The 22,739-nt window shown below is 56.3% G+C and overlaps 1 protein-coding gene across 2 annotated transcripts in view; it reads left to right on the forward strand.

The window, feature by feature from the left end:
* The window catches only part of SCARA5 (scavenger receptor class A, member 5), a 34,774-nt gene that overhangs the window by 6,041 nt on the left and 5,994 nt on the right, over positions 1 to 22,739 (forward strand). For both annotated transcript variants that reach the window (XM_014962791.1, XM_014962792.1), the window contains exons 3-6: positions 4,723 to 5,397; positions 10,001 to 10,081; positions 12,351 to 12,449; positions 21,533 to 21,580. In XM_014962791.1, the coding sequence (XP_014818277.1) occupies positions 4,723 to 5,397; positions 10,001 to 10,081; positions 12,351 to 12,449; positions 21,533 to 21,580 (903 nt within the window). The remainder of the gene's footprint in view (positions 1 to 4,722; positions 5,398 to 10,000; positions 10,082 to 12,350; positions 12,450 to 21,532; positions 21,581 to 22,739) is intronic.

Below are 22,739 nucleotides of genomic sequence, written 5' to 3' on the forward strand. Positions count from 1 at the left end.
TGATTTGTGGTTTTTTTGTTTTGTTTTGGTTTTTTTTTTTTTTGTCGGGCTGGGGAAGGGAGAGAGAGAGAAGGTTCAGCAGGAATTTTGAAGCCTCTCCCACTTCTTTCTCTTGCCTGACATTGTTTGGATGTTGTTGTTGGCCCGCGGAGCCCCTGGAGCGAGGGATGCCATGGATTGTGCAAAGAGCTTGGGACGGACGCGCGTGTCCTGGGCTGGGCTGGGCTACAGCTGCTCCCCCGAGGGCAGCCCCAGCAAGAACAACAATATTATGGCATCGGGGAGGGGGCCAGGGGCTTTGTGGCCATGGTCACCCCCCTCCTGGAGTCCTGGGAGTGGCTGGATTCCAGCCTGACCCCAGTAAAACCATCTTACCCCCTGGGTTGTGGTCTTAGGGCAGGGAGGGGGGAAAAGGCCAAATGAAGAGGAAAAGTCTTCTCGTTCATTATTGCTTTCTGCATGTCCGGAACATTAAGCCAAACCTCTGGGATTGGGATGTGTCTGGATGTATCTCCAGGACTTGAGCTGGAGCCATCCGAGAGTGTCCGGCATGGTCTTATCTCCTCAAGGAAAACCATAGGCAGAAGGTGGTCTGGGGACAGGGGGAGCAGACCCCACCCAGCTGGGAAGCTCAGGGAGACAACCCTGATGCTCCTCAGCTTCAGGTGTCTGCAGCTGGGACCTCAATGTTGGAGCTGATGGTTCTTGGAGGACCAGGGCTGGGTATTCATTGGCACTGTTAATGGTGGAGGATCGGTTTTCCCATGGAAAATCCCACTTTGTGCTGCTGGAGACGTGTCACCAGAGTGTCAGAGCTGAGACCTTCTGCTCAGCATCCCTCATCTCTCATCAGAGGGGAAGATGCCCAGAAAGACACAGAATTTGATGAAGTAGACTTGTTCTCACATTCTTCTTGGGCTGGGAAGAACTGGCCAAGATGCTTTAAGAGGATCATCATCATTTGATGCCATCCCTGCCCTTCCATGGCCACGGTGAGGACTCTGCTTGGAGCAGGTCCCACCTGGAGCAGACACCATCCCGCCCAGGCCAAATGACCACGAGTGTCCACCTCATCTTCAGAATCTTGGAGAGGGTTGTGGAGCTGCGATACCTCAGCTGCTCCCCAAAAACCATTTCTCACCACCCTGGGGAAGGGCAAGGGGGCAACTCTGCCCCTTGGTCCATGCCCTGGGCTTCCAGCATCCCTTCATCCCTGGGCCAGCAACACGGGAGCGGGGATGCTCCACCTGCTTCCCATCCTATCCTTGGAAAAGGAGGAACATTCCCCAAAAATCCTCCCTGGGGAGTGCAAAGACGCACAGAAACTTGTGTGAGTGTGCAAACACACACTTGCACCCCCCACGGTGCTTCCTGGCAGGGCTGGGGCATTGCAGGGGGACAACCCACCGTTGGAGATACCCCAACACATCCTGGTGTCCCCACCATGTGAAGCTGGTGGTTCTGGCGAGGAGGCTCCCCCCGAGGCATCGTTTGGAAGGCGGCTGGGGCAGGTGTCCTGCGACTCACAACACGCTCCATAGAAATGGGAGAGAAAATGAGTAAACGGCTAAAAATACCACGAGCCACCTCAGAGCTGTGGAAACAGGATGTTTTCGGCAACGGGGCCGGCGGGGTTTCAAGGCTGCCTGCTTTTAATATCCCCTCTCACAGCCTGGCAGCGGCTCTCTGGCTCCTGGAGACTCACACTCCCTTTCTCCCCATCTTATCCCCCCCCCAAAAAAAAGACCTAGCCCAAAATTAGGACCCTGATCTTGCCTTTTTTTTTTTTTTTTTTTTTTTTTTTTTTTTTTTTTTTTTTTTTTTTGCCTAAGTTTGGGTTAAATCCCAGCTGCCTGCGTGCACTCTGGTGTTTGAACCTGGATCCTCACCTGGCCCCACACTTGGACACCTGGCCCTGAGCTGCGGGGCTCGTTAGGATGTGGCTAATGAGCCTGGCCATTCCTGAACTGGTCCTTGGGACGGGCATCCGACCTGCACCCCATCTCCGTGCCCACGTTTCCACGCGTGGCACCCCTGGATGCCCAGCAGAAGCCACCTAGGAAAGGAGCACCCTCCATTTCAGGAGATGTAGCCCCAAAACTCCCCATTTGAGGATGCTGGTGGAGATGAAGGTGATAGACCTGGCCCCATGGATCACAGACCCCCCCCAACAGCTCCCAGTTCCTGGCTCTAGAGCAGGTCTGGAGATCTTGGAGGCAGGAGATCTAGGACGCAGGAGATTTTGGAGGCAGGAGAGCTGGGATTCAGGAGATGTTGGAGGCACAGGAGATTTTGGAGGCAGGAGATGTGGGGGGCATGAGATCTGGGATTCAGGAGATCCTGGAGGCAGGATATTTGGGATTCAGGAGAGGTGGGAGGCAGGATTGCTGCTGGCCAGCCCGCCCGTGCTGGAGGTGTTGCTGCTTGGAAGGTTCTCCATGTAGTTTTTTGGCTGTGGGGGGATGCTCCAGAGGAGCCTGGCTCGTTCTGGGCTCGGGGGCTGCGGTGCCAGGGCTGGGCTGGGCTGGGCAGAGCTGCTGGGATCCCAGCTGGTTGTTGGAGGTGATTTATGGCAATTTGGGGAACTCCACTGGCTTTGCAGCTCACGGCGGGTGCAAAGAGAGAAGCTCATCCCTTCTTCTTCCCAGCCCTTGGCTACCACAGGACCTGGAATTGGGGTTATTCCTCCTTGCTCTGGCCACACAGGGTTGCTTTTCCCCTTGGTCTCATCATGAGGAAGCCGTGGTTGTCTCCGTAGCCATTGTGGTCACTCTGGGTCCGGAAAGACGTGATGGAGGAGCTTTGGTCACCCACGCTGAAGGCATGACCATGCTGAAGACCAGCCCCATGGCGGTCTTTCCCTGCCATTTGTCCCCTCTCGGGGTGGCCTTGGGCATGTTGCTTGGTTGTTTTCCCCGTTGTGAACCCCCACAGGCAAAGGCTCCCCCAAAATGGTGCCCATCGGGTGCCTGGAAGGGATGGGTGATGACTGGTGGCTTGAGATGTCCCCCGGCAGGGACACAGGTGACAAGCTGGGATGAGCAGAGGGGACCAAACAGCATCCCATGCCCCAGGAGGAGAGCTCAAAGCTGGCATGCTGAAGCCCAGCTTGGGAAAATGGAATAATCCAGTGGTGCCATTAATTAACAGGGGCTAATTAACAGAGGAATGATGCCCTTGGTGCCTGGAAGATGCTCAGCTACTCCGTGATGGCACCCACCAGCCCATGGCAGAGCTGGGGGTTGGTTGCTCACCCCACGGTGCTCCCAGAGCCCCCTCTCCAGGCACGATGGGTCCCTCCCAGTCCTCCCAGTAATCCCCCAGTCCCCCAGCACCGGCCACCGCGGGTGGCCCCGAGCCCTCGCGTGCGCTCGGCTGCTCGAGCCCTCTCCTTACTCCAGCGGTTTTAATTCAAACCAAATGCCTTCCCTCCACTTCTCCTCGGTGGAAGGGAGGGGGTGAGCTGCCAGGCCGGTCCCGCGCCAGCCCGAGCCCCACCACAGCTTAAAGAACAATAAGGATTATTTATTATTGTTTTTCTTTTTTTTTTTTTTTTAAAAAAGAAAATCATCTCATTATTCGTGTGGGTTTGGCTTTGAGTCCCCCACCCCAGGCTGCGATGGAGACCCAGTGACAGCACAAGGCAGAGGGGGAAGATGTTATTCCCTGCCTGGATAAGGGTTTTTTTTGGGGTGTATTGGGGTGATGGCGTCCAGGATGAGGCTTTACTGGGTGCTACTGGGCTTGCTGGGCAGGGGGCTACTGGAGCAGTGACAGGATCTGCTGAGAGCAAGAGGATCCCCCCAGATTTCCAGGTTTCCTCTCCAAATCCCATCTTGGTGCTCTGGGAGCTGGTACAACACCAGTTAAGGGGTTGGGGTGGGTGGCTGGATGGCCGGGAGCTGTGTCCCACCAGGGATGCAGAAGCAGGGGGTGAAGGATGCTCCTGAGCATCCCGGGGTGGGTTTCCTCCATCGGCAGCCCTGGGATGCGGGATGAGGATGCTCTCGGGTCGGGGTGGGTTTCCTCCCTTGGGAAGAGCCCTGGCAGCCCTGGGATGCGGGATGAGGATGTTCCTGATCTGGGGTGGGTTTCCTCCCTCCTTCCTTCCCTCGGGAAGAGCCCTGGCAGCCCCGGGATGCGGGATGTGATGCTTGGAGGCTGACAGCAAACCGCACCCAGAGCCGTGGAGACCTGCCGAACCAACCTGATGGTCTTCATTATAGAGCAAGGGGCTGAGCCCAGGCCCAGGATCAGTGGCCAGAAGGGAAACCTGATGGTTGAAATGAAAATTAAAACCTCGGTGGGGGAAGAAGCAGGTTTTGAAGGTCTGTTTTTAGGAAAGGGAAGCGGATGCTGTTAACAGCCAGGCCTCTGACCGAAGGTGAAGCCACAAGGCAGAGCTTTGTAGCATCGTGATCCATCTGGCAAAGACCGGAGCCACCCCGAAGCCCAGAGCTGCTGGGATTCTTTGCTGTTCTTCCCGAGCCATGTCCCTCCTTCTCCAGCCCTTCAGCAACCAAACTCCTCCAACTGTGGAGAAAACCGAGGGGCTGATGGGATGAACCTTTTGGGGTTTGAGGTAGGGCTTTCACCTCCAAGCACCAAGGAACAGGGGGATGTCCAAGCAATCCTTGGGAGGAGATGGGGTTGCACCTCTCAAGGAGGGTCCCCACCTCCATGGGGTGGTTTCTGATGCCCCCTTTTCTCCATCTCTTGCAGTCTCCAGGCCACAGACATCCCCTGAGGACCTGAAGGCACTGATGGGGAACGTCAACCGCCTCAACGAGAGCTTTAGGGACATGCAGCTGAAGCTGCTGCACCTACCTCTGAAGGGGGATGTGCTCGATCACATCTGGAGGCTCCAGGACCTCCTGCAGAACCACTCGGACTCCTTGTTCCTCATGACGGGGTCACTGCAGAAGCTGGAAGGGCTTCTCTGGAGCCTGCAGACCCAGGCCAGCCAAACTGACAAGGCGGTGTCCAACCTCTGGGACAGCTTGACCCAGCAGAGCGACGCGGCTCAGCAGGAGATGTACAAGCTCTCCGTGGAAGGCAACAGCAGCCGGCTTCTGCTGCAGCACCACGACCACCTCCTGAGCCACCTGGGCAGCAGGGTGGAGAGCCTGAGTGACCAGGTGACGGCTGTCAGCGGGGCCGTGGACACCATGAACAGGACCTTCTCCTACGACGTAAACATCCACCACACCCGCATCCAGGACCTGCAGGTGCTGATCAGCAACGCCACCGAAGATGCCCGGCAGATGCGGCTCATCCATATAGCCATGGAGGAGCAGCTGAAGCACGAGCTGGCCATCCTCAACAACGTGACCGAGGACCTGCGGCTGAAGGACTGGGAGCACTCTGTGGCCCTGAAGAACATCTCTGTGATACGGGGTAAGTTCAAAACCTCTTGTATGCAGCTCCATCGCTGGTGCATGAAGCTGTCGTGAGGAAGAGGGTGTCCTTGATGCTTTGGAGTGGGGTGTGGAAGTGGTCCCTGTGACGTGGGGATGTCCTGTGGGGATGTCTCAGGGGACATCAAATCCATCAGATGCTGCCATTTAGGTGTCTGCAGTGTTCAGGCATCTCCATCACCTTGGACTCCGTGTAGTTGGGACCCTCCAAATGCTCCCCTACCCATGTTAGGAAGAAAGCTCCCAAGGTTCCCTCAATGATGCCTGGGAGAACTCTGAGACAGCGCTGTAGATGGTGAGCTTTTGTCCTGGTTTGTACTGCAGTGGTCAAGGAGATGGCTGCCCACCAGCTGCCCATAGTCATCACTGGTCATTCCACTTGTCTTTACATCTCCTTTACTCCATTTTCTTCCTCCTGTCTTCTCCTTTACCACCCTCAGCCCCTCCTAGATGACTGAATCATGGAATGGTTTGGGTGGGAAGGAACCTTCAAAGGCCATCTAGTCCCAAAGGACATCTTCAACTAGACCAGGTTGCTCAGAGCCCTGTCCAACCTGGCCTTGAACATCTCCAGGGATGAGGCATCCACCACCTCTCTGGGCAACCTGGGCCAGGGTGGCTCGTTCAGTCCCAAGGGAATGAACTGGCCACAGGAGGGGAAAAACCATGGAGAAAGACAGAAGAACCCAGTGCAAGCTCTTGAGGGGCAGAGCGAGAGGTTGGGGGGCAGATGCTGCCCCACTTCTAGGCTGTCGGGTCACACCTGAGGAGATGCAATGGGCTGTTCCTCTGCCACGAACCCCCCCCGACACAAGCAGAGCTTCATTTCTGGTGCTTCCAGATGAAATTCCAGATGGGGAAGGAAGGGGCTGATGTGAAGGCACTTGCTCCCTTGCCCTCTGCCCCCCAGGAGGGGACAGATGTGGTTGGAACCACAGGAGCTACGTGTCCCCATCTAGGCCAACCATCACCCTTAGGTACCAGCAGCTCATTGGGGTCATTCCCTTGGTCCTTGGAGGACGTTGGCTCCTGATGCCTGGTTTGGGGCTGCTTGGGACCATGTTGCACCCACTGCTTTGAGGTTTTTCCCAGCTGCCAACCCACCCCCTGGGTGCCCTCTCTTCCCCTCTAACTGCTGTGGGGAGGATGTCACCCTCTCGTGGATGAAGCCACCGAGGAAGGGGACTACCAGGCATCCATGCGCCACATTAGTCCAATTAACATGAGCCCAAAGCAAAACAAATCCCCTCCCGATGGGGCCGGCACCTGATTTATCCTCCCAAGCCCTGACACATTCCTGGCAGCCCCCACCTCCCCCCCTCCCCAGCGATGGACCCTGGGGCTGGATAACCTTAGGAGCTTTGTGCCCAGGTCCCTTCATCCTGGCTCCAAACATCCTCAGATGAATCCACCCTGCTCCCAGCTGCCAATCCAGCCCTGGGAGATGCAGGGCTGCCTGCCTGGGGGGGAGTTTTCTTTCCCCCCTCCCTCCCCAAAGACCTTAATTACCCCAGGCTCTGGGATTGAGGCTGCTTGCTGGTGATGGCAGCTTGAGGAGGTCCCCAGGCTGGTCTCCAAGCGACTCGCGTGTCTCACAGAGGGCTTGGCCTCGCTTCGCAGCGGGGATCTGGCTCTTAAATGAGGGTGGGAGGACGCCCGGGATCCACCGCCCGCAGGACTCGCTGGGTGGGATGTCCTGGCTCGCAGCGGGGTGATTGCAACCGTCCCCATCTGGCCGTCAGGTCTGTGCACGTCACCAAAGCCCTCATCCCCATGGTTTTGGAGGGTTTTTCTCCTCCGCTGGTGCAGTTGTGAGCGGCCCGTCCCCGTGCGGGCAGAAGGATGAAGCTGGGTTGCATCCAGGCTGGGGTTTTCTCTCCTGAGAGCAAAACCTCAAGCACTTGTGGGGTGGGGACCAGCTTGGCAGGGTGTCTGCGGTGCTGCTCAGCCTCTCCCAACCACCCCTCCCAGTCCTCCTCCGTCCTCCACCCCAGCTGTTCCCCGTGTCCTGGGGATGGAGCCGTGTCTCCCTGCCTGGATGTAACCAGGAGGAGATGTTCTGGTGGCTGGTGGACCCCAGGGTTCATCTCTGTGGGAACAGCTCTGAAGGATGAATGCCAAAACCTAAGAGCCAGCAAACAGGATCAGCCCATCCATCTGACCATCCCCAAGCCCCGTTTCTGACAGGGAAAGGGAATAAGGGACAACATGTCTCCTCCCTGGCCGTGTTCTCCTGGCCTCCAGCTCTTACGGAGCAGATGACATGGTCTGTTGGCTGTGGTCATCTTCCAGGAGACTTAGTTCCCTTCTTAGCCTGTCCATGCCCTTGTCTTGTGGGATGGTTTTCTGGGATGGTTTTCTGAGATGGGAGAGGGAAGAGGGGAGATGGAAATGGAGGAGGAGGGATGGGATGAGATTGAGATGAGATGGGATGAGATTGAGATGAGATGAGATGAGATGAGATGAGATGAGATGAGATGGTGGCAGAGGACCCGGGGACCGCACTGTAGCAGCTGATTTTAAGGAGGAAGGGCAGCTCCCATGTCCCTTCCAGGGTTAACAGAACCGAGGTGGGGCCCTAGTGTGGGTTATTTCCCAGCGTGCCCATAAAACCAGAGCAGATGGAAGTTGTCGGAGCTGCCCCCGCAGAGAGGACCTCAGCTGAGCCACGCTGGAGAGGGGAAACAAGATGTTCTATGTCAGCAGCAGTTTTCCCTCAGTGCCGTTGGTGTGGGACCCCTTCCCCTCGGAGATGACACTCGGGACAAATGCGAGGTGATGAAAAGGGAGACCTTTCCTCGGTGGCTCCTACCACAGATGTTTCCAGGGTTATTATTTATTTGCCTGTTTATACAGTTTTTCGGACTCCAGACGGCAAGAAAGTGGATTTAAGAACATGTAGTTTTATTCTGAGGGTGGTGAGACCCTGCCCCAGGTTGCCCAGAGAGGTGGTGGAAACATTCCAGGTCAAGTTGGATGGGGCTCTGAGCAACCCAGACTAGATGAAGATGTCCTTGCCTATGGCAGCGGGTTGGACTAGATGGACTTTGAAGGTCCCTTCCCACCCAAACCATTCCATGATTCTATGATTTAATGTCTGCTAATGCCATGGGAATGAAAATTCTTTCACCAGCCATCCAGCACCTTCATAGAACGCACACCTTGCCTGGTCTCTGCCCCACAGCCACGTCTGGAGCAGCTCTTGAACATTGCTGGACCTTCTGCATCACAGAGGATCCTGCCTCTCCTACCCAGGCCCAGGCAGTGTCCCTGCTGTGCGTGGTTCCCCTTCTTCCCACCCAAAAAATGCCTCCTCATTGTACTCTGCTCTCCCGGGTGCCCATTGTTCTTTGCATCCTTTTGTTTTACCAACCAAGAACGGGAGATGTGTCCCCAGGGTTCAGCCCCACGTCCTGGAGATGCCCATCACCATGGGAAGAGGGAACCCAGGGCAAGATAATGCCATATTTCATAGAATTATGGAATCACAGCCTGGTTTGGGTGGAAAGGGACCTTAAAGCCCCCCCAGTGCCACCCCCTGCCCTGGGCAGGGACACCTCCCACCAGCCCAGGTTGCTCCAAGCCCCCTCTAACCTGCCCTTGAACCCCTCCAGGGATGGGGCAGCTACAGTTTCTCTCCCAGTCCCAGACCACCTCTAGCTCAGGACATTTGCTGAGCTTGCTGCTCTTCATCTGCTTAGGAACCCACTAATTTCTGCACAATATTTGCAAATCCAACTTAGTCATTAATTAGAGCTGCTAAACATCTCCCCCTGATCCTTTCTCATTACCACGTTGCCTGTATTTGCTCTCTGCAGCCACTGGGAGATTATGGCTTTTGGGGTTTCTAGGAAAACAGCATTTAACAGTTTCTAATTATCACCCTGGCGTGGTAGGACAAAGACCAAATGACCCCTCCAGGCCTCTCTCTGCCCTATTTTCTGTCATCCCATGAGGCTTTTTCTTTTTTTTTTTTTTTTCTCTGTTCAAATTCTTTCTTCCAATTGATTTAGCTCATAATTGTTTTCAGCTTTTTGGACTTGGCCCTTTGCAGGCTGAGGAATAAAACTCTCTGACTGGGCTGGAGCTTTCTGCTCACTCACCAGAGTTTACACCGAAAAGCAACCACCGATGGCCAGATCCTGATGAGATCAGTGATGCAAAATCCCCTCCTCAAGGTTCATCTCATTATTTCCAAAATGCATTATTTATTATTTTTTTTTCTATTTCTTTTTTCTTAACCTTATTTCATTGGTGATGTCACAACTTTGGGTCAAAAAGGAAATTCCAGGAGACTGGAATTTGCCGTAGAGTCACGGTCAAGGTGGGAACTTGAGGGATCTGCAAGGTGAAGTTTTCTGGCTTGTGAGATGGGCTGATGGAGTCGCATTTGGCCTTTAAAATCTGTAGATCATGGAAGAAGGCTGCTGGCAAGGTCCCTCACTTCACTTTACTCCACTCTGCAGGGATCTGTGTTTTTTCAGAGGTTCCTGGAGAGCTGATGAGTGATAACGGCTGGTGAAGGGTGAGTGGGTGGGTACCTGCCTTCATGCATCTGACTGCGAACACCTGCTGTGTTTCAGGGCCACCAGGACCCAAAGGAGACCAAGGCAATGAAGGGATGGAGGGTGAACCTGGTCTTCCTGGCCTGCCTGGGCTGCGAGGTAAGGAATGACACATCCGTGGTGCCCATAAACCTTCAAGCCTTCACCCAAATTCCGTAGAGTCAATGGGACACCTCCTGGTGACTCCCCAACCCTTGGGACATGGTTGGGTAGGCACAAGTCTTGAAGAACAACAGGATTAACCCATTGCCCCATCTCCTGCCAGACTGCAAAAAGGGACAAAAAGCCTCACCTCCCAGCTTGCCCCAGGACAGGCAGAGCTCTGAGGGTCCATCACCTGCAGGTTGATGTCCCCCAGGCTCCTTTGACACAGCCACCCAGCCCAGGTTTGTGCAGGACCTGGCCACCACCCCATGTTCCTCTAAAGCCAAGTCCTTACAAGGCTCCAGGGCTGGACCCACTGCCTGGACACTGGGGACCTGGTGTGGACCCTCCAGCCTGGCAGAGAGGACTTGGCCCCCGACTGCAGCTCTGGGGCTTCTCATAGGACTTTTTTTTTTTCAACACCAAGAATGCCAGTTCTTTCCATCCCTCCTTAATTCCAACCATTGTTTTTGAGAGAAATCCAATTAAATAAACAAGAGAAACCCCACCACCCTGAGAACAGGACTCGGCTGGAGCCTGGTTCTAATTTTAAGTCAAACCTAGAAATATTGGCTTTGCAGCCAAGCCCAGAGGTGGTGGAGGATCCCCTTTGGTGAGGACTTTCTGCGGGTTTCTCTCTCCATAAGGCTCTTCTTTGTTGGGGATCTGGCCTGCCTGGGGCGTGGACCTCCTTCTCCATCCAGGGGTGTCCAACCCTGGCTCTACCTTGACTTGCTGAAGACACGACCCACGTAGGACAATCAGTGTCATGGCAGGGAGGGGTTCAGCACATCCGAGCATCTCAGTGCTGGGCCTGGGTTGGGCTTAAAACCTCAGATTTTTGGTAGTCCCATTCTCCCAGCTCCCTGGTGGGTGGTGGGACCGGCCAAGTGGGGCAGAGCCAGCTTGGAAACGCGATCGCTCTCCGAAAGCCCCTGCTCCTTTCACCGACAGCTATATTTTTTTGCGTTGACAGATTCATGGCTGTTTTTCTTGGGTGTAACAAGCATCAGAAATATATCGTCTGGCTTCTTTCCTTTCCTTTTTTTTTTTTTTATTTAAACAGAAAAACAAAACAATTTTGGGAGGGTTCACCTTCGGGAAGAGTTGCTGCAACGGCCACTATTTTTAGGCCTTTTCTCCGTCTCGCTTTTTCTGGTGCTTTTCTGGATGTGGTCACCACACCAGCCCTTTGGGTAGGAGAAGGTCAGGTACAGGCATTGGAGAACATCCCTGATAAATCCCCTTTTTCAGAGGGAATCTACCCTCCTGCTTCTGCCCTGGCTCCTCTGCCCAAATCCATAGCCAGGTCTAGGAGGTGAGGCGTTGGCTGGACGCAGCAGGGAAAGGGTTAAGCCCCCAGAACACGTCCACTGGAGCTGGTGCCCAAAATTCCTCCTGGCAGCTCTTTTTCCCTCTTAAACCAGAGGAAAATATTGACTAAGTGTGGAAAAGCCCAGCCCGGGGGGACAGAAGGGAGGCGCGGTGCCAAGGGAATTCAGGGCTCCCCCAGCACGGGCACAGGAGATGGGCTCCATCTGAAGGGCTTCTCCTCCAGGACCTTCAGATCCAGCTCAGGCTTGAACTTGGGCTGAGTCTCTGCTGGGTCCATCTGGTGGTACCACCCTCCAGGTCCCACCAGAGCCCTTCACCCTCACAGGGGTCCCTCCATCCCCCTCCCCTTGCTGGCCTGCATGGATGGAGGTCACCTCTGGGGTTTGGATGTGAAAGAAGCCCAAGCTCCCAAACTCTAGCCCCCATTTCCCACCTCCTGGAGGTCAGGGGTGTTCAGATAAAGGGGTTTTATGCAAACCCTTCTCCCATAAATAGCAAACCTGCAGGGATGCAAGGGGCCCTCAGCTCATGCTGGGCACCTCATGTCTCCCTGGGGTCTCTGCTCCACCCTGGCTCCCCACTCTTCCTTCTTGATCTCCAGCTTTGGAGCCCACTTACCTTCATCTGAGCCTTAAGATGCCCAGAGCTGCATTATCACCAGCCCATCTCTGGGTTAAATCCATCCTGTGTCTGGGGGCGGGTGCACAAAGAGAGGATGGTCTGGATTCTCAGGTGTCTCCTGATGGTCCCCAACTCCTGGCCAAGAACCAGAGACCACCCAGCACATCTGCTGGGAAGCAGGACACGTGTGTGTGGGTGTGAACATCTGGGGTTTGTAGGTCTCTGCTGCAAACAGGCTCATTTTGCCTCTTTTTTTTCCCCGCTCCAGGGCTACCTGGGGAAAGAGGACCACCAGGACCGCGTGGCTTGAAAGGGGACCAAGGAGACCTTGGCCCTCCCGGTCCAGTGGGGTTGAGGGGATTCAAAGGTAAGGAACCAGTCTCTGTGCATGCTCCTGGGTGGGTCATGGGATCTGGCTGGGCTTGTTGGGCAGCAAAATGGCTCTGGAGACCACTGGGACGAGGGGCAGAGACACTGGTCATGGATGTGAGGGTGGTGGGTCCAATGGCTTGGGGAGGAGCTCCTGGGCAGGAGAGGAAATCTTGCTGGGCTGGGAGCATGGACGTGGAGAACCTCTGCACCGAGACCTTCCCACCAAGGTACAGCGGTGGAGAGGGTCCAGGGGCTGGAGGGAGAAGGGCAAAACTGGGGTTTGTGATGCTCCTGCCTTGCCAGGGAGGGTTCATCCCTCTCCAGAGCCCCGTGAGGACCTGCCAGGCTGCCCTCCCACACTTGGGTCTTAGGAAGAGCCTTGTGTTTGTTTTCTGGTGACCTTTTCTGGGCTGGCTGTGGTTTCGCAGCTCCTCACCACACCCCGGCTAAGAGGCAGGGAGAAGCTGTGGGTGTAGGAAGTGGCCACAACCTATTTAGCAGGACAAATCTGTCCCAGGAGACCTTTTAAAAGAAATTTTAAAAGAAGCTCCAACCTGAAAACAGGATGGATAATCCCAAAACAGGTTCTTTCTGCCTCAAAATGCCTTGTGGGCACAGGGAGGCAGGAAGAACCCAGCCCAAGGAAGGGACACCACCCTGGGCAGAGACAAAAGTGGCCAAAATAGGTGCATTGCCCTCATCTCACACTTCTGGGTGATGATGACTCGGGATGTGGCCACCAGGACCTGGGGCCATGGACATGGACCAGTGTCTGGGTCTGGAAAACTCTCGTTTTCATGGACAGAGCTCCTTGGGTGAGTTGCACGTGAGAAAGTTGAAGGAAAACAGCCTTTTTAGACCGTCCTCTCTCGAGCTGGCAAACTGGCCAGAACTGGTGCCCAGTTTTCCTGTGTGTCCTCCAAAGTGCTGGTTATCAGCAGAGGCAAGGGTTGGGGTGAGACCCCTGTGTTGTGTCTGGTGGCCCAACCTTCATGTGCGGTAGCCACAGTGGTGGTCATCTCCTGTACCTTGCATGCCACCAGAAAGCTCCTTTTAGTCCAGGAGCACATCTTCCAACCCTTCTCCACTTTGTGGTGTCTTTAGGAGAAGGACCTTTCCTAGAGACACACCATCCTTCTCTCAGTGGCTCCTGGTGCAGCCCCAGGAAGCTTTAGGTTCAGGTAGAAAGGAGATGCAGGAGATGAGGTGCTGTTGGTGGCCTCCTTCTGTAGTAAGGGAGCAGCATGAAGCTCCTAGAGGAAGGTCTCCTCCTCCAGGATTAGCACTGGTCCCATCCTCTTACCTCTGAGCCATCGCTGCTGTCACCACCTGCCCTACTGACACGATGGCTCTGCTCATCCCACTGCTCTCCCAGTCACCCCAGTCCAGGCACAAGCTGATCTCCTGGGGCATGTCAGCTGCCAGAGATGGCTCTCCAGGCCATGTGGCTGGTGAGATGACGTTTACGTCGTGCTGTGAGGTCTTGAAGAACGTTGCTGGGTGCTGTTTCCATCACCCCGTGCCATCTAACTGGAAGGCAAGGGTTTCTGGGTTGAAGTGGCTGGGACAAGTCTCCATTCTCCCAGCAAAGCAGAGGGAGAATGAAGAATAAATGCTGCAAGAGTAAAGAAACCAAAACCACAGGCCTACAGGAGAGCTGGGGGGGGACTCTGGATGAGGGAGGGGAGCCCTAGGAGGAGGGGGAAGGGTTGGACACTGCAAGAGGGGAGATGGAGCTGAGCTGTGGGGAAGAACTTGTTTGGTGGGAGGGTGGTGAGAGCCTGGCCCAGGTTGCCCCGAGAAGCTGTGGCTGCCCCATCCCTGGAGGGGTTGAAGGGCAGGTTGGAGGGGGCTTGGAGCAACCTGGTGTGGTGGGAGGTGTCCCTGCCCAGGGCAGGGGGTGGCACTGGGGGGGCTTTAAGGTCCCTTCCCACCCAAACCACTCTGTGATTCGATGGTTCTATGAAGCCAGCCTTTCATGCTTGTTTTCCAGCGCTATCTCTCGGGGTTTTTGGAGGTAGCTCTGGCCTGCGGGATGGCGGTGTCGTGGTGTTGGGGGGGACAGGACTTCACCCGAGTCCTGGGGTGAAAACGCCTGGCCTGATGCTGCGGGAGGTCAAACCAACCCCTGGGACACCTCCCTGGCACCAGCTTTGCAAAGGGCCGGGTGCTAAGGCGAGGGAGACATCGGCGCCGAGATGTTCCTGGCAGCACATCAAAGGCCGAGGTCCGCCAACCCAAAACCACAACACGCTTCAGGGCCGCGGTTTCCTTTTCTTCCCCGGAGCAGAGGAAAGTGGGCTTTTCTCACTGGCCGGTGCCAAGTACTCATTAGATGAGAAAATTATCCCGAGGAGCCTGGGCCAGTTGAATCGAGCTTCAGTCGAGGACCAAGCCCCGATGCCAAATTTGTTCTGCAAAAGGCATCCCTGGAGGACGTTTCCCTCCTGGAGGGAGGAGGTTGATGGTCTCCTGCATCATGATTCCACTTCTAAGACAGAGATGTGAATGGCTGCTGTGCTGGGTCATGTGTTAACAGACCCCATGGTGGGCATCACAGCTCCAGCAAGCAGCTCTCTGGAGACACAACACTGAGGATGAAGACTTTCTCCGGTGATCACCAGCCCAGAAAGTGGTGGAGACCACCCCCACTACAGTCCCTGCCTCTAAAGGAGAGCTGTGGCCATGCCCCAGTAGTAGAGCATCAACCCCCACAAGCTCGGTGACTCTTCCCCAAAGCCAGTCTGCATCTCAAGGCCCCTTACCCACCAAGATGAAGCACTTCTGCTCCTGGTTTTGGGAGGTGATGGGTCAGAAGACATGCCAAAGGGTGATCAGACCTTTTCCATGTGGTGCATGGCTTTTAGCTATCAACTTTTCACCAGTGCAGAGTAATCCCTGTATCTGAAGAGGCCTCTTGGCTTGAAGAAGGTTAACCCGTCTCAGGACTTCACCAGCCATCGCCTGGATGCACCCCCTTCCTTGTGCTTTTCTTGGAGGCGTCCTTGGTTTGGGGTGAGGATGACTCCGTGGTTGCAAAGCCATCAGACGTTCCCACCAGAGGGACAGACCACCCCCAGGTCCCACCAGAGCCCATCACCAGCACAGGGTTCCCTCCCTTCACCTCGTCTCTCTGGCCCATGTGGATGGAGGTCACCTCCGGGGCTTGGATGTGCCCCCTTACGAAGAGAGCCCCAAGCTACAGCCCCCGTTTCCCACCTCCCTGAGGTCAGGGGTGGGCAGATAAGGGGGCTTCATCCAACCCCCTTCTCCAATAAAGAGCAAACCGCGCTGGCAGCAAACACCAAATTTCTACGGTTTATGGGATTCTCTGAAATTTATAGGAAACAGACACGGAGCCAGGCAACGCTCCAAGCCCGGGCTTTAAGCGAAGGCCTGTTTTTCTGCAGCACTAGTCTTACACGTCCATAATGACTTTCTTCTGGGTGCAGGAGAGCTCTCGGTTCCCCAGGAAATGCAGCCTGTCCTGGGGTGGGGGCATCCGGGGTGGGTGAGTGTCCTCACCAAAAATCCCGGGTCAAACCACCTGGTAGAGATGGTCTGTCCCGGTCGAGGGACAGCTTCTCCTCTCCGCAGCTGAGCCCCGAGCGTTTTCCCTTGTTGGTATTTTTTCCTACCCTTGATGCATTTTCCCCTCTAAATTACCCCAGCGGAGTATTATTTTCCTTAGTTCCAAATGGGGAAAATTATTGTGGAAAGCGCATCGGTCTTTCTTCGCTCTTCCGTGGGGGATGTCACGCAGGGAAGCCTGTCTCCTCCAGTAGCTCCCATTGCACCAGCTCCTCCTTCCCCATCTGTAACCAGTTCCTGCTCCTCAGGAGCCCCTGGAGCCACTCAGCATCCTTAAGCTGGGCCCATCCACTGCTCTTTGGAGACCTGGGTGCACCCCGCGTGGGGGATGTCACGCAGGGAAGACGTTCAGGAGGAAACAGCAATGAACGAGCCAAGGCAGGGATTGCCATCGAGAGATAAATTCGGGGCAACAGGAGAATTCCTCTTCCTAAACGCCACCTCCAGGCGAGGAGGAGGTTTCTGAGGTGTTGCTGAAGGCACAGCACGTTTCTGCCATTGGAGATGGGGGGGGATTTGCAGCTTCTCCTGGTGCTTGCTCCAAGACCATGGTGGTCCACCTCACCCTACGGACCCAGGAACTCTCTCCTCCCTCCTCCAGTGGTGTCCTCTCCCATGAGCTTTGCAGGTTCTGGGCTCTGCCTCTCTCAGCAGCCCCCATTTATGGAGCCGGGGATGATGCCCAGGAGCAGGACGTCGGTGGAGACCAAGCTTCTGCCATGAGAAGAGCTGAGGGTTGCTCATTGTGGCATTTGTGCTGAAATTGTGTGCACAGTCTAGAAGAACCAGCCTGAGCTGCAGTGATTCCCCTGAGGTGGGAAAACAGCTGAGGAAGACCTTGATACCTGTTGAGTGAAGGCACCAGGCAGGATCTCCTGGTAGGACCAGCGGTGATGCCAGCAAGAGGTTCTCCTGAACTCGTGGGCTCTGTCCCAGCCCCAGGGCTCCACCTTTCCACCTGGAGCTTTCCCCAGCTGGGGATGCTCTCCAGCCCTGACACCTCAGGGAGCTGGGCTTGACCCCAGGGTGAAGACAACAAGCTGTGCCACCAAAGGACATGTCCTTTCTGCTCACCAGAGAGCTTCTGTGGAGACAAGAGAGATGGGAAGAAGGGAAAAAGAGAAAAGCAGGGGAAAAGCCTTCCAGGAGAGCAAGGAATTGAAGGGGCTTGGAGGACTGCACGGGAAAGGCTCCCCTTTTCCACCTGGGGCTTTGTCCCCAGCTGGGGATGCTCCCCAGCCCTGACACCTCAGGGAGCTGGGCTTGACCCCAGGGTGAAGACAACAAGCTGTGCCACCAAAGGACATGTCCTTTCTGCTCACCAGAGAGCTTCTGTGGAGACAAGAGAGATGGGAAGAAGGGAAAAAGAGAAAAGCAGGGGAAAAGCCTTCCAGGAGAGCAAGGAATTGAAGGGGCTTGGAGGACTGCACGGGAAAAGCCAAGGTGGATGGGGAAGGATAAGGCAGAGGGGGTGGGATGTGTTTTGAAAGACCCTTGGGAAGCTGTGGGCATGGTCCATAGAGCGCTTCTTTCTCGTAAAGGGTCTTTCCTCTGGTAGATGTATGTGAAGCTAAAGAAAAACCAACAAATGCCCAACTCAGTTTAACCCTGGGGCAGTAGCACGGGTCGGGAATGAGGAGGAGAAGCACACCCAGAACTTCTGGTTAGACCCACAAACCCAAAGCAGCATCAGCTATCATGATGGGCCGTTCTCAGCAATGCTTGGGATGGGTCTAGCTGCTCTGCAGAGGGGATGGTGGCATCACGGTGTCACCGACCCATGCTGTAGGTGACCTCAGGATCACTTATGGGGCTGTCCTCTGTCTCCTCCAGGAGCTCCCATCGCACCAGCTCCTCCTTCCCCATCTGTAACCAGTTCCTGCTCCTCAGGAGCCCCTGGAGCCACTCAGCATCCTTAAGCTGGGCCCATCCACTGCTCTTTGGAGACCTGGGTGCACCCCGTTGGCTAATGCCACCCACATCGGGGCTCCCAGGGGACCAGCATCTGGCCCTGAAGTGCTGCTGGGCATCTCGCTCTGCCTGGGCCAGGAGCCCCTGGTTGCCCCCGTGGCAATTCCCAGCTGCTGGAGAGGTCTCACCACCAGCTCTGCTGCCTCCTGCCAGCCCTGCCTCTTCATACAATCATAGAATCATGGAGTGGTTTGGGTGGGAAAGGACTTTAAAGACCCCTAAGTGCCACCCCCTGCCCTGGGCAGGGACACCTCCCACCACACCAGGTTGCTCCAAGCCCCCTCCAACCTGCCCTTCAACCCCTCCAGGGATGGGGCAGCCACAGCTTCTCGGGCCAACCTGGGCCAGGCTCTCACCACCCTCCCACCAAACAAGTTCTTCCCCACAGCTCAGCTCCATCTCCCCTCTTGCAGTCTGAAGCCACCACCCCATGTCCTATCACTCCATGCCCTTGTAAAAAGTCCCTCCCCACCTTTCAAAGTCCTTCTCCAGCTATTCCTGTCCATCAAGCCCCACCTTCCCACCTGCACCTCTCTCCACCATTCCCACAGGATGCAGCCCAGATCCTGCAGGGAAAGAAACGGTGTCACCGACCCATGCTGTAGGTGACCTCAGGATCACTTATGGGGCTGTCCTCCCTGTCTCCTCCAGTAGCTCCCATTGCACCAGCTCCTCCTTCCCCATCTGTAACCAGTTCCTGCTCCTCAGGAGCCCCTGGAGCCACTCAGCATCCTTAAGCTGGGCCCATCCACTGCTCTTTGGAGACCTGGGTGCACCCCGTTGGCTAATGCCACCCACATCGGGGCTCCCAGGGGACCAGCATCTGGCCCTGAAGTGCTGCTGGGCATCTCGCTCTGCCTGGGCCAGGAGCCCCTGGTTGCCCCCGTGGCAATTCCCAGCTGCTGGAGAGGTCTCACCACCAGCTCTGCTGCCTCCTGCCAGCCCTGCCTCTTCATACAATCATAGAATCATGGAGTGGTTTGGGTGGGAAAGGACTTTAAAGACCCCTAAGTGCCACCCCCTGCCCTGGGCAGGGACACCTCCCACCACACCAGGTTGCTCCAAGCCCCCTCCAACCTGCCCTTGAACCCCTCCAGGGATGGGGCAGCCACAGCTTCTCGGGCCAACCTGGGCCAGGCTCTCACCACCCTCCCACCAAACAAGTTCTTCCCCACAGCTCAGCTCCATCTCCCCTCTTGCAGTCTGAAGCCACCACCCCATGTCCTATCACTCCATGCCCTTGTAAAAAGTCCCTCCCCACCTTTCAAAGTCCTTCTCCAGCTATTCCTGTCCATCAAGCCCCACCTTCCCACCTGCACCTCTCTCCACCATTCCCACAGGATGCAGCCCAGATCCTGCAGGGAAAGAACTTCTCTGAAAGAGCTGGATTTTGGGGCGGGGGGGAGGAAAAACCCCCCCCACCAAAGAACCATAACTTTTGCTTTCCACCCTCCTTCCCCCTGGGCTGGAGAAGGAAGGTGGTGGAGATGAGGGGCTGCTCCAGCCTCCCAGTACCATCACGTGCTGGCGAGCAGCATCTCTGGCCTCTCGCCCGCTGCCTGGAGGAGGAGAGGCGGGGGGTGGGGGGGGGAATTTTGGGGAGGGCTCCTTGTCATCTGGTTCCCATCAGCGGGAACAGGCTGCAGGCAGCTTTCCTCCATCTGACACAGCTGCGGCTGCCCAGGGGACCCATCTCGCCTTCCCAGAGCCTCCAAGTTAAAGGGCAAGAATTTCCTGCACTTTTTTTTTTTTTTTAATTTTATTATTTTATTTTATAAGAAATCTCTCTCTCTCTGTGTTGTTTGTTGTTCTGACACGGAGACGAAAGAGGAAGGATGCATGGAAGGGGCTGGAGATCACCCGGAGCATCGCAGCCCCCAGGAGCCTTTTTTTTTCCCCTTGTCCCTTCCCTCCACAGCCCCGGGGCAAAGGCAAAACCAAACCTGTGACACCCCCCACCACAAACACACTCGGGATGGTGTTTCCGAGGAGAAAACACCTCCCACCAGACCAGGAATGATGCTGGAGCCCAGGCAGGGGATGATGGAGGCGGTGGGATGCGGGGCAGGGGCAGCCCAGGCTCTCCAGGCACAGGGGGGAAAGCCAAGCCCTGACACAGATAATTATCGAGCTCGTTATTTTTATATGGAAATAGGGGTGGTTTTGAAGAACAGGCTGTTTATTTCCACCCTCCTTCCCCCTGGGCTGGAGAAGGAAGGTGGTGGAGATGAGGGGCTGCTCCAGCCTCCCAGTACCATCACGTGCTGGCGAGCAGCATCTCTGGCCTCTCGCCCGCTGCCTGGAGGAGGAGAGGAGGGGGGTGGGGGGGGGAATTTTGGGGAGGGCTCCTTGTCATCTGGTTCCCATCAGCGGGAACAGGCTGCAGGCAGCTTTCCTCCATCTGACACAGCTGCGGCTGCCCAGGGGACCCATCTCGCCTTCCCAGAGCCTCCAAGTTAAAGGGCAAGAATTTCCTGCACTTTTTTTTTTTTTTTAATTTTATTATTTTATTTTATAAGAAATCTCTCTCTCTCTGTGTTGTTTGTTGTTCTGACACGGAGACGAAAGAGGAAGGATGCATGGAAGGGGCTGGAGATCACCCGGAGCATCGCAGCCCCCAGGAGCCTTTTTTTTTCCCCTTGTCCCTTCCCTCCACAGCCCCGGGGCAAAGGCAAAACCAAACCTGTGACACCCCCCACCACAAACACACTCGGGATGGTGTTTCCGAGGAGAAAACACCTCCCACCAGACCAGGAATGATGCTGGAGCCCAGGCAGGGGATGATGGAGGCGGTGGGATGCGGGGCAGGGGCAGCCCAGGCTCTCCAGGCACAGGGGGGAAAGCCAAGCCCTGACACAGATAATTATCGAGCTCGTTATTTTTATATGGAAATAGGGGTGGTTTTGAAGAACAGGCTGTTTACCCAGCTGGGCTGAACCCCCCCCCCCCCCCCCCCCCCCCCATGGATACAGGGTTTGGTTGAGGAAATCTGAGGAGGTACCGGCTGGGGGTGGGAAGGGGCGATGCTCCGTGGGGGCTGCAGGGAAACACCTCCCTGGCCCCTCCAAAATGAAGCCCTTTTAGCCCTAAATAGTGACTTTTTAGCCCCCAGATTCAGGGTTTGTTTTCCTTTATCCCCGACAGACAGGACTCGGCTGCTTGGGGTGGGGGGTGGCAGAGGGGGTGGGATGGTTCGAGGGATCCCCCACCCCCCAGCCCTCCCTCTTCCTCCTGCTACGGGACATGCACCCCAGGAGGGGTTTCTGGGGGGGTTCCCTATCCTCTCACACCCCGAGAAGGATTCCAGGAGAAACTGGGAGGGTGAGAAGGTGGGTCCCACCCCCAGCAGTCAGGAGAGGGGCTACCGACTCATTTGCTGCTTCGTGCCTCAGTTTCCCCAAACTGCTGAAGCCCCCCAAGAGCTACAGACACACGGTGTTACCCAAGAGTGGGATATCTAGAAAAAAATATCTGATTTTTAGCAAGATTTATGCCCTCTGCTCGTTCTTTTCCCAGGTGACCGAGGCCCGAAGGGAGAGAAGGGGGACCGAGGTGGAAGCACAGGTAAGGGCTCACTCACGGTTGTCTCCCCGGTGCTCCGGGCAGGGTTGGGGTGGTCTTTGGGGGGTCAGGAGCCTGTGGGATGAACGTCTGGTCAAGGAGGAGGCGGAGAAGTGGGGAGGGATGTCGGCAGCCTGCAAGGACCAAGGATGTTTCCAGGAAAGTGGTTGAGATGTTAAGGCAGAGCCAAGCAGGGGGGGTTCCTCTGCAGCCCTCGGTGTGCCCAGACCCCACTGGGCTGATGGGGCTGGGGTATGGAATCACAGACTGGTTTGGGGGGGAAGGGACCTTAAAGCCCCCCCAGTGCCACCCCCTGCCCTGGGCAGGGACACCTCCCACCACACCAGGTTGCTCCAAGCCCCCTCCAACCTGCCCTTGAACCCCTCCAGGGATGGGGCAGCCACAGCTTCTCGGGCCAACCTGGGCCAGGCTCTCACCACCCTCCCACCAAACAAGTTCTTCCCCACAGCTCAGCTCCATCTCCCCTCTTGCAGTGTCCAACCCTTCCCCCTCCTCCTAGGGCTCCCCTCCCTCATCCAGAGTCCCTCCCCAGCTTTCCTGGAGCCCCCCTTCTTGAGGGACTGGAAGGGGCTCCAAGGTCTCCCCGGAGCCTTCTCTTCTCCAGGCTGACCCCCCCAACTCTCTCAGCCCCCCCTCCCAGCAGAGGGGCTCCAGCCCTCCCAGCATCTCCGGGGCCTCCTCTGGCCCCGCTCCAGCAGCTCCATGTCCTTCTGCTGTTGGTGGCCCCAGAGCTGGAGGCAGCACTGGGGGGGTCTCCCCAGAGCGGAGCAGAGGGGCAGAATCCCCCCCCTGGCCCTGCTGGCCACGCTGCTGGGGATGCAGCCCAGGGGACTTACTGGGCCACCAGCCACCACAACACCCAAACAGTGCCACCAGGAGCAGGGGTGCAGCAGGGTCCCTTGCTGGGCCACCAGCCACCACAACACCCAAATGGTGCCACCAGGAGCAGGGGTGCAGCAGGGTCAGATGGGGTGCAGCAGCAGGGATGGCTGGGGAGCACCCCAGTGGGAAGCACCAGCCCCCCCAGTAAGGACCAAGGACCCCAGCCCCCTCCAGCCACTGCCTGGTGGGCGAGCAGAGCTGGTTCCCATCCACAAAGTCCAAAAAGGGGGTGTATCACTGTCTGATTTTCTGGGATAAT

This window comes from Calidris pugnax, unplaced genomic scaffold, assembly GCF_001431845.1.
Source record: "Calidris pugnax isolate Ruff unplaced genomic scaffold, ASM143184v1 scaffold558, whole genome shotgun sequence".
Taxonomy (NCBI): domain Eukaryota; kingdom Metazoa; phylum Chordata; class Aves; order Charadriiformes; family Scolopacidae; genus Calidris; species Calidris pugnax.